Here is an 18,230-nt window from a genome sequence, read left to right as displayed (position 1 = left end):
GTAATATTTTTAATACTACTTGATTAATGAGAAACGTCCGATTAGTTTATTTTAAATGCCTAAACGTTACTTCACTTAGTCCAATGGATTTATGAACGAACCATACTTCTTGTAATATATTATGTGTGTATTTTGGAATGAATTAAAGCATTGGTTGATAAATGAAATACCTAATTATCAAAATTTACAACAGCATTGAAGAAAATCATCTACCTTTCAAATTAATCACGTTCAAATGACCGGGGATAAATTATATGATCAAATTTCCACCAAAATAAAAGCAGACTTCACATGTAGATGGCAGCACAGTATCTTCTTCTTCATATAAATGTCATTCAGCCTAGAATGATATGTAGGGGGAAAATCCACCGGAGACGCGATGTCCATATTGTGGTTTTGAAGCACTATTACCAAATTATTTCCATTAGTGCCAACCTTAACTAGTACCCAGAGTAAAAATGTAGAAGATATCTTGAAATTATAAGTTGATACAAGTACCAGTATCATTACTGAATAAATATGACCATGTAATTTTTTGGAAATAGGCTCAAGATCTACTTTCAATAAATAACTTTCGCTCAGAGAAAAAACTAGCTAGGTTAATTAGATTACAATTTTAAACAACTAGAACTATCAGCAGTTTCACATAATTCCTTTGTTAAAAATATGACATGCGAGGATTCTGGAATAAGACACACTCAAAGCTAAAGTAGCAATCTTCGAAATTATTTGGGAAATTTCATTTTTCTCTATAAATTTTTACTGAACCGATTTTGCTAATTTTCAACACCATTTTTACTGAACCGATTTTGCTAATTTTCAACACCAAATTTTTAGAAAGATTATACAATTATTGTGTAAATTTCATTAGTTTCGGTCGGTTGTTTATTCTGGACATGAGAGTGAATGACGCACAGGGGAAATTCCAAAAAAAAGTGTAAAAAATCTGTAATTTCTAAACGGAAGTCCGATTTTAATAAAATTGGGCATGGCTATAGTTCAGGTGTAGTTGAGGTAATTTTTTTGAATTTAGACTTTAAACACCAAGGGAGTCGAGCATCAAGGCCACATGGAATATTTGGGTATATACATATGTATATGAACAATTTTGAATTAAGGCAATATTTTTGTTCCTGATCCGATTTGAAAGATTTGTATGTATGTATATAAAATCTACTAGAAGAAATCTACAAGAAACATTGCTACATATTTTCTATTAGTTTTTTTTACCAACTTCTTAGTCTGTTTTTTTTGCTAATAGCGGATCAAAATCCTTCCATAGTTTTTAATTAACAAATTTCTAAGTTTTTTTCAATTTTTAAAATGTCATTGAAACATGGACAATTTTCCAAAAAAAAATAATAATTTTTATCGTAATTGGCGATTCAAAACATTTGAGACCGATTGCTTTAGGAGATATTTAGGATTTTAGCTGTTTAGGAATGTAAATGAGTTCGCAAACACACTGCTTTTTAAGGAGAAATTAATTTCAAATCCATAGTATTTAATAGTATCGGTATGCTACAAAAAATAAATAAATAAAAAAGCAAAGCTCTAGAAGCACTTAGTTTACAATACTAGGTTTTAAGCTACTTGTTAAGGTATAAAAAAATCAATCAGCAAAAATAATCTAATTACTAGACAATAGCGGTTTTTTAGTATTTGATTCTTGTATGTATTAATATTTAATCTCCTTATGCTTATGGTTGCCTACGATAATTTCAAAATTCATGATACTGCTTGCTGGTGGTACGTAATATACTGTAAATTTATTAAATTAAAACACAAGATGATAATTTTTGGACAGGAAAAAAGTAGAATGTTTTATTTTTGTAAAATAATAAAAAAGGTTTTCTTTTTATCTGGGAATAATATTGAGTGAACAATATAATTTATACTTTAAGCATATTTCTTCTTTTTGTTTATTTCAATTGGTAATTTTTTGCGATTTCAAACTATGTATGTTTTTTGTGAAAGAGAGAAGAAACTGAGAAAGAAAAGTGAACAAATTGTATTTAATCATTTTCATTTTCTTTGTTTTTTTTTTTTTGTTCAGTATGTTTAGTTTTAAATGCTTTTTCATCTTTCATTTGTTTTTTGCTGTTGCGATTACTCTTAAAATTACAATTATTAAAATAGTTTTGTTGTTTGTTGTTGTCGTTTAGATGATGATGCTGGTGTTTTGCTTACAGGGCACCAGAGTCAGCAACAACAATCTTCTTGTTTGTCTTGCCGGATTGGGTGCCGTAACCTTCGATTTGCTTAATGATATCCATGCCTTCAACAACTTGACCGAAGACAACGTGTTTGTTGTCCAACCAGGCGGTCTTGACGGTACAGATGAAGAATTGAGAACCGTTGGTGTTGGGTCCAGCGTTGGCCATGGACAAAATACCGGGACCGGTGTGCTTCAAGGTGAAGTTCTCGTCAGCGAACTTGTTGCCATAGATGGATCTACCGCCGGTACCATTGTGGTTTGTGAAATCACCACCCTGGCACATGAAGTTGGGAATGACACGATGGAAAGAGGAACCCTTGTAGCCGAAACCCTTTTCACCGGTGCAGAGAGCACGGAAATTCTCAGCGGTCTTTGGAACAACATCGCTACGGAGCTGCAGAAAGAAAATGTGACGTGCACAAATGATTATTTATGTTTTATTGTTTTGGTTTGTTTGTTTGTTTTTCTTTTTATTTTAATTCTATTTGGTTAATTTGTATGGTTATTTTTAAAATATTTTCTAAAAAACACTATTCTTTCTGTATATACTCCTCTCAGTGCACCATCCCAACCATCCATACTTGGCTTTGAAGCCAGATACTTTCACATTGAATACACACACATCAATAAATTACTTGGTAGGTGGTACATAATGAATAAGAAAAACTAAAATATGTATAATGTTTTGGCAAAAAATAATCTCTATATTCTCTGTAATTTTCCTTACATATTATGACAATGAATTTTTATATATGTATGTAAATATGAATGAATACTATTTAGCTTTGTGCTTTTGTAGAAAGAAAAAACATAAATTAAGACTGTAATGTAGGTAAAATAAACTATTGCAATTGACCAGAATCGTTAATAATAATTCTCTTGCTAGTCTTGCCCGATTGACTACCCATTCGCTCCATATTTCTCACTACATCCAGGCCATCAATGACTTTGCCAAACACAACATGACGATCATCCAACCATGTTGTCTTAACGGTGCATATGAAAAACTGTGATCCATTCGAATTGGGTCCTGCATTGGCCATGGACAGTGTACCAATTCCGGTGTGCTTTAATATAAAGTTTTCATCATCGAATTTATGTCCGTAAATCGATTTACCCCCAGTACCATTGTGAGCAGTAAAATCGCCACCCTGACACATAAAATCCGTTATAATGCGATGAAAACTAGAACCCTTATAACCGAAACCTTTTTCACCGGTGCACAGAGCACGAAAATTCTCGGCAGTCTTTGGCACAACATCTGGACGCAGCTATAAAATATAGTAATTACAATATTTAAAGAAAAGCATAAAGTTAAATTGTATTGACATTATTAACATTTATTTGTTTAATTTTTTTGTTGATAATATTTGTTTAATACCTACACACAAAGTGTAGAACTACCTACTAATATGTATTTTTATTGTATAATGTATTGTAAATGGACAACAAACCCTTATTAAACCTGCAGGTATTATTGATTTGTTTAACAAAGTTTTCACAAATACTTTATGGCAGTGTGTTCGAACCGTTTTCTTGTTTTCTTTACGGACAAATTGATACTATTGATCATAAATTTTTAAAAAATATAATTATTATTTCAAAGTTTTGGTAAAAAGTTTTGGTAATGATGCTGACGACAAGACACTTTCGAAATAGTGTGAGTAGAAAAGGTTTGTATGTTCGACTTTTTAACATTTTTGTATAGCTGACTTTTTGACTAGCTATTTATTAAAAGTTGATTTTTTTTAACTATTTGACCTTTTTAATGTAAAAAAAAAAATACTTTTGGACGTCTGGATGTAAACAGAAAACATAGCTAAATCGACTTGGAATTTTATAAGAATCAAGAATAAACCTCAATACATACTTTATTGGGTATTAGATGAATATCAATGTTACACACTTATAGCAATATCATTCACCAAATTTTGGGTGCTGGTGGAGAGTATAAAAAAGAAAAGAACATATTCTATAAATATTCTCTCATTTATATTAATTAATGACAGAATAATAAAATTAAGCATAAATTTAACTAAAAATATCTGGTTATTATTTGTTATTTAAAATTAATTTTAGTGCATTGCTAGTACGTTTTCTGTTTATTTTTGTTTAAAAATTACTCATAAGTAACCAGTTTTAATTGAAATTATGTTCTAGCTTTAAACAGTTTTGACAAAAAATAACAAAAATTGGCAACAGCACGTAAACTTGAATATGAATCACAGAATAATATTCTATCTAGTATAATAGAAATTGTGTTTAAAACATTTTATATCAAATAGTTATGACATCAGTTTAATAATAAAAAAACAATACAGATTAAGTCATGGAAATTTGATAAAAAGAAAGAATTGAGAAAAATATAAACAAATCTAACAGAAACCTACAATGAAGCATAGATTAATCAATTTATAGTTACGAATTCATAATTAAATATTAACTGGTCATTCCTCTGTCATATCCTAGTAGGTAGATTATTAAGTTTAAAACGAATAAATCAGGTTTATAATTCAACATACAGTCGAAATAATTACAACTACTTTTATGTAAATTTAATTTTAAGAAAACAATTTACAATAAAAGAATTTCTGTCCAAATCAAATAAACATGTGACATAAAACTTATACCTACAACTATTTTCATTTCAAAAAAAAAAAAATATTTATTGTAAATAATTCATGATCCCTTCTTATTTTAAATTAAAATATTTAACTTTATAACCCCCAGTAACACGAAGTCTGGTTATATTTTAACTAATAGTTATATTGACAGTTTTCATACAAAAATAATTTTAACCGACGGTATAACTATTAGTTAAGGCATAACCAGACTTCGTGTTAATGGGGGTAAGTATTATTAATGTTAGTGTCTCAGAAATCTTTAAACTAATTTTCTTTAAACTCTATGATTTTGTTGTTGTATTTTTATGAAATCCTTGAGATTATCGACAAATAAAATAAATGAAAGAGAAAAACACTAACACAAACTTTTAACCCAATTGCAATTATTGTCTACTTATTTCAAACAAAATTAATACATTACATGACCTTTGATTTATTTAGTTTTATTGTTTTTCTATTGTAATCATTGTTATTTTTCCTGATTTAAGGACACGTGTCGTCAGATGACAACAATAACAAAGTAAAAAAGCAGACGGTTAAATTATTGACCAACCTTTCAACTATGTTTTCAATAGTAATTAATCGATTATCTCATGCCAATAAAGAAAAACAAATGTAGGTGGCTCAAATAGACTGACATCCTTGTATGAATGCGCTAGGTGGGGGTTTTGCAGGATGTTGGTCTTATAGGTGTCTGTCTGTTCTCTACCTTTTGACGTTGTCATTTACAATAGATAGGTACATTTATATAAATTGTACTAACTATTACTATTCTATAACATTCTTGCAATTACATTTAATAATACGTATGTACATCATAAGCATTTAATACAAAGAAATTAATACAGAAAATTAATACCTACAATACGTACATTTGTATATTATTTAAATGCTATAGGTATGTATGTAAATTACAAATGAAAGTAAAATTAAAAGTTAATATGTAAGTACATACCTATATATGCAAGGTATACAATAACAAAATAGACTAATAGTGCAAAATTACTTTCTAAAATATGTAATTTTTATGATAGATTATATTTTCAATGTCATGTCCTTTTTTTGATTTATTGCTCTGTATTTGTTTTCGTTATTCCTAAGGTCTAACGTTTTATCAAATTCCATATAGGTACAAGGGAAGAGGAATGAATAATTTGACTTGTATGTATTTATAATTATAGTGGAACTATGCAAACAAATACTTTTTTCAAAAGTTATAAAATTCATATACCTACCTACCTACAACTGCATAGGTACATTTTTTGCTTGTGTCCACATGGGTGGAGTTTAAATGAATGCTTAATTGGTTTTGTTTTTAAGGACATTGTAAATATTTTAAAAGCTATTTTTTATGACGTCATTAAATAGGTATAACTTTTATAATGTTTAAATATCTATTTAACAAAAGTGTTGTAGGTAATTTAACAAAAAAAACTTTATCAATTTGCTGTATCTATTACAGACAGAGAAATGGGTTAAAGCAATTTCAGCTTATTACCTAATTGAAAAAAAAACGTGAGTAATGTAAATAGAACACACCATTATATGGAGAAATTCTTTAAACAATTATAAATTAAACATTATAAAGCATTCTACAATATTTTAGACCTTAACTTAGTGAAGATACATATAAAATCAGAAACAATTGTATAAAACAGTTTATTTTCCCATAATGTTAAATGTTAAACACTATTTGCATTATTTGTAGGCATGTTGTAAATTTTTAAATTAAAGGCCATAATTATGTACATACATGTTTTTTAAAGGTTATTTTTGTTACTTCGCAATTCGATTCGAAAGTATTTTGGAATCTGCATACAATGTCTCTCATAAGTATACCAAATAATTTTTTTTTGCATTAACCTATATATTTTATGATCTAACAATACTAGTTACAAAAGGAATTCTAGCAACTTCTAGAACTCTGGCCAGTAATACAAACTAATGTTTCTGATAAAACATTGCGAAGTTTGGCAAGGAAAAAAACTACCTTTGAGAAAAAATATGGTGAATAATACAAATTTAAAACGTTTGAAATCCATTTTGTTAACATGTTTTCCAATTAAATTAATTTCAAACAAAAACATTTCACAATCATGCACCCCCCTGGAACGTTATCCTTATAATAAAAAATATTTCCTTTCAAGGTTTGTTTATATTTGAAGAATAAAAGTAGGTAAACGCCCATAACGCTCATTTAAAGGTCTTTATATGAAGGATTTGTACAAATTTAATACGAAACGTGACCCAAATTGGCCAAGGAATACGATCAAAATGTAATTTTTGTATTTGGATCACAATGTTAAAAAACTGTAAAACTACAATCTGTTGTCATGATCTTTATTTATGCCAAAAATAGAGTAGACAAGAATTTTCTAGCAAGATCACCAAACTTAAACGATAACATAAACTATGATCAAAATGCAATTAAAATGAAAACTAAACACATTATGTCCCACCCTATATACTATTCAATAGATAAAAAAAAAAAAAAACAATTTATAACACTTTAAATGACTCTTGGCTTTCCCCCACCAATTACAAATTGAGATATAATTATATTGCCAAACAAAATGGAAATTAAAAAAAATAAATCAATACAATAAAATATATTTAGTAATCAGTATACAGACAAAAAAAAAAAAAAAACATGTAGCAGGGAAGGACAATAAAAATTACAACTTTTAAAATGTGTATTTTATTTGCAACTCATGCGCTCATGCTCAAGGTCACAACTGGTCATTTGCATTTAGGTGGAAATTCAATGTCTGCTTTTAGAAATTACTATAAAAGTGTAATAGTTTAATTTACGAACAATGTTTAATAAAATAGAACACGTTTTTTCATCTTTGTTTAAACATTCAACAAAAAGAATTTTGTATACAAAAACATGAACAAAACGTGTATTGAGATAAAAATGTGTATAAAAAGAAAAAGAACAAAATGGAAAATTCCAAAATGAATTTATACTGGCAGCGCAGCAACTGAGCAGACAAAATAAAGCAAAACTGAGCCGTTTTATTCCATGAGAACAAAAAAAAGAAACACGCGGGAAGGGGTAAAAACAAGGCAAGCAAAGTGATTAGCAATAGAATTTATTAAAATAATCAACACTTATCACACATACACACACACACATGTAGTATGCATAAAAACGTTGGTTAAACAAAAAGAACAATGACATCAACAAGAACCAAGCCGGCCGGCTAGCAAACAGAAAAACGAAGCGATGGGGGGTAAATTCGATTTGGATTGATTAGATTTTGTTGGTTAAACAATTTTAAACGATTCAATTATTTTCCACTAAACAATTGTTGGCTCACTTAACGTTGGAAATAGAGATGCCACTATTCGTATACACCAATACTAGCCCGGTAATTCACACCAACACATGCGCCCACTGGTTAATCATTCCACAAACACACACACAGTGTCATAGTCACCGTCGACGTTTTGCTAACCAACAACTAACTTATAAATTGCAAGTTGTCTTTTCTTTTCCTCTTCAGCAAAATATTCACAAACCTAACCTCACTTTCACGCTTTAAGAAAAAAAACTTTATGTACACGAACAAAAAGCCCTAAATATAATTAATTCATGTCAAATATGTAAGAAAAAATGCATTTACTCGAAACACATACACACTTTTTTATCCTTAAACATGAACTATGAAACTATGATGAGAATGCAGTAAATCATAGGTTACATCAAGATATTAATTGTAAATACACAATATTAAGTGCTAATGAATACATATCAATTGTAAAAATTCCCTTACCTCCATAACAATACGGCCCAAAGGTTGACCATCAGCGGTCATATCAAAGAAGACACGAGGTAAACCCATTTTTCCTTTGCTAGCAAAATTACGTACACTGAGAAATCCAAATTGCGACTGAATCGTTTTAATTCCAGTTGTCAATGGCGAAGCTTGAATATTTGTTGTTCTGGCAAAAATGGCGATAGGCTGCGACGCGCCAACTGTCATTTGACGACAGCATCGTGCCAGTGTTGCCCCTAGGAACGACATGTTTACCTGTATTTACAACTTGATTACAGCTAAATTAACAGTATTATTTAATTAAAACAAGATTGTTTTAATTCGTGTCTTCTCCACAATTCACGTGCTTCAAGTGATATAAGAATAGCGGTATCTCTTTTTGGAAAAAAGTTGCGTAAGTTTTTTTTGTGATGCCAGACTATTACCATCTAAAAACTATTCCGAAAATCAATAAGTATAATTTCCAAAATAATATGTATATTGTATTGCTAATCATGATTGCTTGAACTATTTGCTAAATAAAATTTTCTCAAAATTGAAAGAAAATCCTGCCTATATATAACTTTACAATATTTCAAAACTAACTCTCATTTAAGGAATTAAGACTATGAATTAATTCGTAAAGAACGTTTTTAATGATTGATTTTGAAATTTACTTTCTCAATTTGATGAAAATAAATTTGATGAAATAATTTGGTAGATGACATACAATAAACCTTGAGGTCACATTATTAACTCGCCTGGCTAAATTCGTTTATATTCGTACATTTAAACAAGAGCAACTCATAGTAATCATAAAAATAATAGAAATATTTTCTGCAATTCATGTTGGAAAACGAGATTTACATTGTGAATGCATATTTTTTGACTCAAAGAACGAGTGGACTGAAAAAAGTAAATGATTTTTTTTTTTGCGAAAACAATAATTTTGAGGTATTAATGGTTGTGTTCTTCTCAATAACTGACATACACATAACATTGATATCACGGAAACCAATATAACTTTTTAAAAACATTAAAAATAAAAGTGTTTTTAATTTTTATATGAAAATTTCCAAGAACAAGCTAACACTTTTCTATTTCAATACAATAATACACTCAATACAAGGGATTTGTAAATAGATCATATGAAAATTAGTCCGTATTTTGTTTTTATTGAACTTACAGTTGATAGTGGCAATATCGTTTTATCACACATTTCGATTATTCCCATAAACTTTTATTGTGAGATACGGCAATACGTTTTTTTCCCGAGACTATATAAATCTGGCGACAAATCTTTAAAAATGTCAAACGTATTCACGAAGTCTGGTATCTTTAAATTTAAAAAAAATAAACAAACAAAAATTCAAACAGAAGGGGGTAAATATTTGTCCGCATAACGAAAATAAGTACCACTAGTTCAGCAGTGTAATGTAAAAACGACCTGTAAATGTTTAGCAAAAATCGCTAGAAAATATATCTGTTACTGAAAAATATATTATTTTTCCAAATTGTTGTTGCATATTTGTAGTCAAATTTGTTTGATAATTTAGCGGTTTACACTTTTATCCTAATCGAAACTTTTAAAAGTTGACGGTAATATTAATTTATATTTTTTCGGTAACGGTACTATAGTGGCAACTGTATTTGCTGTTATTTCGGTACCGGTATCTTTATAATACTGATCATTTTGGTCCCAACTAAAAAAGTAGAAATACATAAGTTGACACAAGTGTTATATTATATTACATTTTAACTTCTGTAGATTTTAATAAATTTATTGAAAACAAAATTTTGTATTTTCATAATTTAAATAATAAAGTACCGCTACTTTAGAGGTGAGATTCGATTATTTCGGAACTGTAATCAAACTGAAAACATATGTCTGTTACCAAAACATTAACAAATTAACGTAAAAACGAAATTAATTTAATAAGAAAAACAAATTTACATAGTAAAGATTGTTTACTTCTAAATTTTGATAAATTTACTCAACTTCGATTTTTTCTGAGAAATTGTGTATGCATTTATTTTAGTTAAAGCTAATTTGTTCACTTATTACATATTGGTTTGAGGAGAATATAAAAATCGAAAAAATCTATTAATTTTCGAAATTAAACTGATTTCGAATTTTTTTAAGATTTTAAAAAGAGACAAGTTGGAAATTTTCAATCCAAATTTTCAGTTTGCGTTATAATTCATTACAAATACCTTTGAAATGCGCTTCATTTTTTTCCAAATTTATTTGCTCAACAAATTAGAATTTGTTAGTGATAATCCATGTTAACGCTACACTTAACGACTATTTGGACTTCTTTTATTGCGCAATTTTATATACAGTCAGCACTTATTATTGAACAAAGTAATAGAAATAACTCTTTCTAATATAAGGACACATTTTTAAAAAGTATTTGCTTTTGATTTCATTTTTAAATCAGGGCTTTATGCTTAATTCTCTATGGTTTTAAGTATAAAAACATACCGTTACCCCTAAAATTGCCTTTCATCTTGACTACTGTTACCTATAAAATACTGCATTTTAAAATATACATTACACACATTCTAAAAATCTTTAATCCCGATATATACGAACTTTTGAAGAGATGAAAGGTTTTTAAAAGTATTTTTGAATTTAGCTGAATAATTATAAGCTAAAATGTATTGGTTCACTAATCGATTTAAGTTATAAACTAAATTATAGAGCTCTATTCACACAATAAACCAGTCTATTATCGTGTATTTTTAAAAATACACGGTACTTACCAAAATGATAACTTTAAAATTTAGCACTTTATTACTTTTACTCGGATGGTTGAACAATTCTGTTGAACAGTCCGTTTATACTGTAATTTGCGTTTTACAAATTAAAAAAAACTTGTTTTGTTTTCAATATATTTTATTATATTTTTAATAGAAACTATAACTACTCAATAAACCAGAAAACGATATGATAGCAAAACCGATATTACTTTATGGGGGCGATTATGATATCATATATTATTATTGAAGACGATATTATTATAATATAGTTTTCATTCCAATAAAATAAATAAATTTAAAACATTTGAAAAAGACTTCAAACTGAAAAATTTAAATTAAAAACTTTCAATCCAAATACTCAAGATGGAAACAAAATAAATATTAACTCATATAAAACGTTATTTGATTTAAACTGTGGGTAGGTAATAAGCACGCGAATATTTTAAATTTAAACATTCAAATATTTGCAAAATGCGTATGTGCTGTATGTGTGTGAATGAAATGAAAATATGTACATATATGATATGTTATTTTCCTTTCCAGGTTTTTATCTTATTTCAGCGATATATTATCTATCTAGTATAAGAGATTAAAAAAAATATTAAATTTTTAGTATTAAATAGCATTCTGAATAAAATTTGTAGCATGGCGATTTTACTATCGTTTTTATTGGGAATTATGATAGCGAAAACGATATCATAATTGCCTGGAAAAACGATATTATAAGGAACGGTGCAATTTAGTATGCAAAAACTATCGTTTATGACCTGCAAACGATATCATATATGATAGTTTATATCATCTAGATGATATCGTTTCGATATCGTTTTAATATCGTTTGGTTTATTGGGTAATGATATTGATCTTGGATTTTGAAACATTCCAATTTTGTTTCTAGTAGTGTCGTTGACACAAAATTATTTGCTATTTTGTCAAAATTATAAACTCTTAAGAAATAATGAACAATTTAGGACGGCTTCGTAGATTTAAAAAGAAAAGTGTGATTTTTTTAAAAATTTCCTTTTCACATACCTATCATGGTGAAGGTTACTAAAATGAGTCATAATTAAGAAATGTCCTTTTAAAATTCACTGTTACATTTTTTCAGCGACTATTTTAACGTTGTTTTTTTCCTTCCGATTTTTATAAGAAATATAAATTATAAATTTCGAATAGAAAAGTTTGGTTTACTCTAGATTTAAAGCTGGTAAGAATAGTTCACGCGTAACTGCAAATCGTTCGCAAGCTAATACTCCTGATATTCACCATATTTCGTTAACAGACAAATTTTTTTAGAGACGTAAAACATATTAATCCAAATTTTACTGCTTTTGTAATTTGAAAGACGTACCCAAAGGGTTAAGTCTGCAAATAAGAAATCGCTAGAATTCGCGCTAATATCTTAAATAATTTCCACCCGCTTAATTGGTTTCAAAGTCAGAAGATTTCACGCGAAAATCGCTAATTTAACATCACTGAAAACGACCTAAGCAATTGAAGAAAAGTCGGAAAATTCAATAGGTGAAGAAGTGTATAATTGCAATAATAACAATAAAAATAAATAATTCTTAGATTGCAAAAAAAGTGCAATTTCTTTAAAGAAATTAAATATTTTAGTAACGGAAGCAATTAGAAGGTAAATACAAATTTGAATTTTAAAAGTAAGTTTATTGATTTCGAAAAAATAAATTCAACCTTCAAAGATGGTAAAAATCAAAATAAAAAAAAGGAAGTATGAAAAAAGGATAATAATGAATGTAAGGCAAAATAATGAAACGAAATAATACGTGTCATATTCTGTTGTTGTTGACACAATTGATGATGATTTTATTTTATAGCAATTTCTGATCTATTTTTAAATTTAAATACAACCGCAATATAGGTTTTTTTATAAAATTGTACATTTATATTTTTTTTGCAAAAATAACAGCAACAACAATAATTTAAGTAATAAATACCCATACTCACATAAACAACTATCAAAATATTAACACACAATGCCATCTTGTGGTGGTCCTGTGTATCAACCCACAACGGTCTCCTATGAGCCTCGTTCAGGTGGCGGTAATGGTTCAGGGGGTGGCCTAGGATTTTTAGGGCCAGCATCTTCAATTGGAGTTGATTCACCTTTGCGCATATTTCGCAAACCTAAACCTCAGTTAGCACTGCTCTTGTTTGCTTTAATATCCTTGGCCGCCGGAATTGCAATGCTGGCTAGCGGTGCAGCCGACTGGATTGAAGACCAACAACAGCAACAACAGGCTCCCATTGAACAAACCACTGACGATGAAGTAAGTGAAACTCAAACCGAAGCTATGAGCCCCTGTGTCAACATACCATTGGGCATACTGTTGGGTGGCGTATTTATGACTTGTCTGGGCATAGTCGGAATGGGTGAGTTTCCCTATTATTAATAAGAAAATTTTGTAAAAAAATTTTTGTTTTATTGAAGGACTCTATTTAAAAGTTGCTGACTGGCGCCGCAACTGCGTGTGTCCCTGCCCGTGTCCATTTTTCGACAAAAAACAGTCGTTGGCTCGTCAATTGCAATGTCAAAATGTTGATGGCGGTTGTGGCCAGGGCATTATGGCCTTGAATCCTTCCACAGATCCATTAGTATCGCACACACAGTATGCTCCTGTTTCGGAGTTGCCCTCGTTGCGTGCCGATGATGAAGAACGCCGTAATTTAATGCCCGATAATAAGGATTGGTAAGTTTTTATAAAAAATAAAATCAATCAATATCTGTTGGTTTAGTTTCTAAGACTTTTGAGAAATGACTTTAGTTAAGGAGATTTTCACCATTGTTTCAGATTCGATGCAAGACAATTTAGACAAACATAATTGTAATTTGGTTTTTTATGTTTTTTGTTTAGTTTTAGAGATATTGGGCCTTTTCGGAAATGCATCACTGCGCTGCATCTGATGCGCAGTACATTCTAAAATGCAAAAGTTGCCAACACTGCAAATGTCATGAGTTCTAAAAAGCAACAGTGAAACATATGATGCGCAAAAACCCATCAAACAAGCATCACAAAAATGGCTGATGCATTGTCTGCGCATCAGCATCAGCTGATTTGCATGAGCATCGCAAACTAATCACAGATGCGCATCAAATGCAGCGCAGTGATGCATTTCCGAAAAGGCCCATTTTTTTTTATTTAAAGATTAGCAATTAAGGCCAATATTGGCAGATTAAACTACGATCTAAAAACTGCAAAGAATGTAACCGCTGGATTAGATTTATTTTTAGATTAACTAATCTGATTATTAATTTTTATTTAATCTTCAAGTCAAGGTAAGTAACTGTAAAAAAACCACTGGGAATATTTCAAAGCAGTTTCATATATGGGGGATTTCATGTCAAGTGAACCAACTTTTAAAATCGATGTCCGATCGGGATGAAATTTGCATCAATGACATTTTGGCAAAACATGTGTTTTTCCCCATCCATGTAACTTATTACCTATTGTTCTTAGAAAAATGTGTCCCTAATAGCATAGATAGCTATTTCTACAATCTTTCGAAATCCAAAAATTTTTTTTTAACTGGGCGCTTTTTTTCTTAAAATAAAGCTTAGATATTCTCCTTGAAGACCTATTTGGTCGCTTAGTGGGATGCGAGTTCGATATCTATCAAAATAAATGTTTTGTAACTCAAAACATGTAATTTTTTACTTTTTTTTTTTTGCAAAATCAAAAACTTTGTTGACTTTTTTTTAAATGGACCATTTTTATTTATTTTTTTTCTCAAAAGAAATCTTAGCTCTTTTCCTTTTTGGTCCGCTTAGTGGGATGCGAGTGGTATATTTATCAAAATAAATATTTTGTAACACAAGACAAGCCATTTGTGACTTTTTTTTTTAGCAAAATCTAACTTTTTCCAAAAATTAATTTTTTTTTACTCAAAATAAAGCTTAGGTCCATTCCTTTAAGTGGCTTTTGGATGCTTAGTGGGATGCAAGAGGGATATAAATCAAAATAAATATATGTATATAAAAAATGTATTTTGTTTTTGTTACAATAACAAAACACATGTAAAATACCACTGAAAGTACTCGCTTGTATTATTAAAACAGTACATAAGAAAGAAAATCCTAAAAATAACAATAAAATAGCCACAAAAATAAAAATTAATGAATCTTTGGTAATAAATTTTCCTATTCTAAACTAATGGTCCAAAATGACGTACAAAAAAATCGTACTCGGATAGATTTTCCATTAATTTTCGTTTTAAAAAAATATGTTTATTTCTCTTATACTTTTAAAGATATTTGTTTTAATTTTGAAATTTTCGATTTATACCTTGACTTTGAAATAATTTTTAATTGAGTTTAATTGAATATGTTAGTCGTTAGTTTTGTTTTACTTTATCTTTTTTTTTCTATATATTACAGTCTCAGCAGTGCTGAAGAATCTGATCGCATGCTTGAACCAGATCCAAGAATTGTTTTACGTCCTGTCGGTCGTGTTGCAGATGCTTAAATGATTATTAATAACCATAATAATGAATTCAAATAGCAGCGAATGAAAATTGTAACAAGAAATCTCAACAATCAACACCAACCAACTCGTAATCTCTATTTTAATTATTTTACATTGTCTTGTAAAATTAGTTTTATAAATTTTATTAAAATATAATTTATTTTATTTAATTGGAACGTTGTCTCAAACAAACAAACAAACAATATTAATTATATTCGAATTTATATGCATTCAAAAATAATGATTTATTAACAAAACAAAAATTCATATAAAATATGAATAAAAAAAACAAATAAATAAATTAATTAATTAAAAGAAAATTGTAATTTAAAATTTTTCAATCAGCACAACTACTAGTGCTGCTTTAAACATGATTTATATTTTTGCAAGTATATTAATAATGCCATGACTAATGATTAATATGAATGGACATTTTTAGTTTCTTATTATAACTTTTACAATTATTTACATGAATTTTATTGAATAATTTTCTCATAAAGGATGAGGGTAGATGGTAGATTTACGATTGAATTGTAATTGTAATGTACAAACAAATATGAAATATGAACATTTAAAAACATTCGATATATTTTTGCCAGGCTTTTGTACTTAAATTTTAGTATGTAGTTTTATTTGTTTACATTTTTGTTAGAATTTTAATTTAATTATTAAGAATCTCATTTTAAACTAAATTTAAATATAACACATGCATACATACATACATATGTATTAAATATATTCACTCTGTCGTTCTTATTTCAAGACTTAATACGTATTTGATTTTATTTACAAATTAATGTATTTAAAATACTTTAGCTGTACTATATATCAATGGCCGAATATTAATAATTTTACTTAAGTAGAAGATTAACAAACACGAGTCATTTACAATATACAACCTTTTGCGAATTAGCTTAATAATTTTATGAATATTTAATTGATTGAACTTATGAGAATACATACTTTGTATTTAATAATTCATTTTATAATTTCTAATAATGTTATTTTTTAAGATTAAAATTACAAAAGAAAACACGTACCAATTTAAATGCAGTTTGTTAATAAAGCACGTCCATTGCAAGCAAGAAATTAAAACAAAATAATAATAAAAAAATAAATTAAAACAACCGTGTGTGTGTGTCTAAATCTTAATTATAATTTCATCAATTATCTTATCACCTATATATATGATATTTCATAGTAGTTTAGGTCAACCTGATCTTATAGTCAAAAGGGCTCATTTCCTGTTATTTATGCAATTTTCAACTCAAAAAGTCAGTATTAGAAAATGCCTCAGAAATACTTTATGGACACCTTGTAACTATCAGCCCAATTATGAAAAAAATCCCCGTGAGTTTTTTCCCTTTGAATTTTTCCTATTCAAATTCTATGTTAAAAAAACGAAAAGGGAAAAATTTCCCGGGGATTTTTTTTTCATAATTGGGCTGTATGTATGTAAATCTAACTGATTGTTCAATAAACTTTTGTTCATGATTTTTATATTAAATCAGTTCAATAACTAAAATTTTTTACGAATTTAATTCGAAAAACTTGCAAGAAAAATAAAAAATTTGGCTCCATCGACTACGACCCCAAGGTTGAGATTTACCTCATTCGTAAAGGTGGTTGTTGTTGCAGTGTGAACAGTTTTACAATATTTAATCTGGAGGTTCTGCAAGTAAATCAAGTCCATGAAATTGTGCTACTTATATTTTGTGGTTCCATAAATCCACTGGACGCAGTGAAGTAGGTTTGGCTGGACAGTTGAATATGTTGAGGGTTTCATGGGTACCCTGGTCACATGTTGTGGACGACACGGTCTATACGGGACCAGAAGGCATTAAGTTGTGCCAGAACAACTATTGTTTTACGCGGCAGAATCTTCTAGGCATCTGCTATCAGCGGTGGGCGACCTCCAAGTACGACATTCATACGTTATCCTGCTACTGCGGAATTGATGGCGCGCCATGGAGTCTCTATGAATTTCGTTCAAAGCTGTCATATACGAGCTGCGATCAAAATAATGCACATACCTCTTTATGCTGTCCTGTATGTTCGGATGTAATTTGGAGCATAGTTAACCACTGACTTACCAATCGTTTTGTAGGTTGCTGGCAAGGTTTCTTTGTCCATACCCCAAGTGCTGTCGACTAGTGCCTTGTTCCTCTTTCGCAGTTTATGCGTGATTGCAGTGACATGTGCTAAGGAGGTTAAAAAAGCTATCAAAAGTGACACCCAAAGTTCTAGGGAAGTTATTTTTGTAAGATCTCTTAGAAATCTTGCATATCATTATTTTAGACTTTATCAATCTGAAGAGTTTTGGAAGCGATTCGATTCGAATTAGGGAGTAACCCCTAATTGGTGTTGTCTTTCAGCCCAA

The 18,230-nt window shown here is 29.2% G+C and overlaps 2 protein-coding genes across 3 annotated transcripts; one reads left to right on the top strand and one right to left on the bottom strand.

The window, feature by feature from the left end:
* Positions 1 to 1,796: 1,796 nt before the first annotated feature.
* LOC135957752 (peptidyl-prolyl cis-trans isomerase-like) lies at positions 1,797 to 9,025 on the bottom strand. Of its 2 annotated transcripts, none has more exons than XM_065508546.1 (2): positions 8,622 to 8,927; positions 1,797 to 2,612 (listed from the first exon to the last, which is right to left on the bottom strand). In XM_065508546.1, exons 1-2 carry the CDS (start codon positions 8,871 to 8,873, stop codon positions 2,187 to 2,189), a joined length of 678 nt encoding a protein of 225 aa, XP_065364618.1. In that variant the 5' UTR covers positions 8,874 to 8,927; the 3' UTR covers positions 1,797 to 2,186. The 2 variants fall into 2 exon arrangements, with proteins under 2 accessions (XP_065364618.1, XP_065364619.1); XM_065508547.1 differs by lacking the exon at positions 1,797 to 2,612 and adding an exon at positions 2,895 to 3,489 and having other exon boundaries at positions 8,622 to 9,025.
* Positions 9,026 to 12,844: 3,819 nt separating this feature from the next.
* On the top strand, positions 12,845 to 15,899 carry LOC135957751 (uncharacterized). Its single transcript, XM_065508545.1, has 4 exons — positions 12,845 to 13,002; positions 13,297 to 13,760; positions 13,819 to 14,077; positions 15,763 to 15,899. Exons 2-4 carry the CDS (start codon positions 13,364 to 13,366, stop codon positions 15,848 to 15,850), a joined length of 744 nt encoding a protein of 247 aa, XP_065364617.1. The 5' UTR covers positions 12,845 to 13,002; positions 13,297 to 13,363; the 3' UTR covers positions 15,851 to 15,899.
* The last annotated feature ends 2,331 nt before the right edge of the window (positions 15,900 to 18,230 follow it).

This window comes from Calliphora vicina, chromosome 4 (genome assembly GCF_958450345.1).
Source record: "Calliphora vicina chromosome 4, idCalVici1.1, whole genome shotgun sequence".
Lineage (NCBI taxonomy): Eukaryota > Metazoa > Arthropoda > Insecta > Diptera > Calliphoridae > Calliphora > Calliphora vicina.
The sequence above is the reverse complement of the archived record's forward strand: the minus strand, read 5'-3'. Positions and strand labels throughout refer to the sequence as shown.

Bases quoted from the DNA above. Each gene is read 5' to 3' on its own strand.
- LOC135957752 (XM_065508547.1), bottom strand. From the start codon at position 8,873: ATGTCGTTCCTAGGGGCAACACTGGCACGATGCTGTCGTCAAATGACA. The intron at 3,490-8,621 runs GTAAGGGAATTT...TATATTTTATAG, and splicing joins TGGGCCGTATTGTTATGGAG to CTGCGTCCAGATGTTGTGCC.
- LOC135957751 (XM_065508545.1), top strand. From the start codon at position 13,364: ATGCCATCTTGTGGTGGTCCTGTGTATCAACCCACAACGGTCTCCTAT. The intron at 13,761-13,818 runs GTGAGTTTCCCT...GTTTTATTGAAG, and splicing joins TCTGGGCATAGTCGGAATGG to GACTCTATTTAAAAGTTGCT. The intron at 14,078-15,762 runs GTAAGTTTTTAT...TATATATTACAG, and splicing joins ATGCCCGATAATAAGGATTG to TCTCAGCAGTGCTGAAGAAT.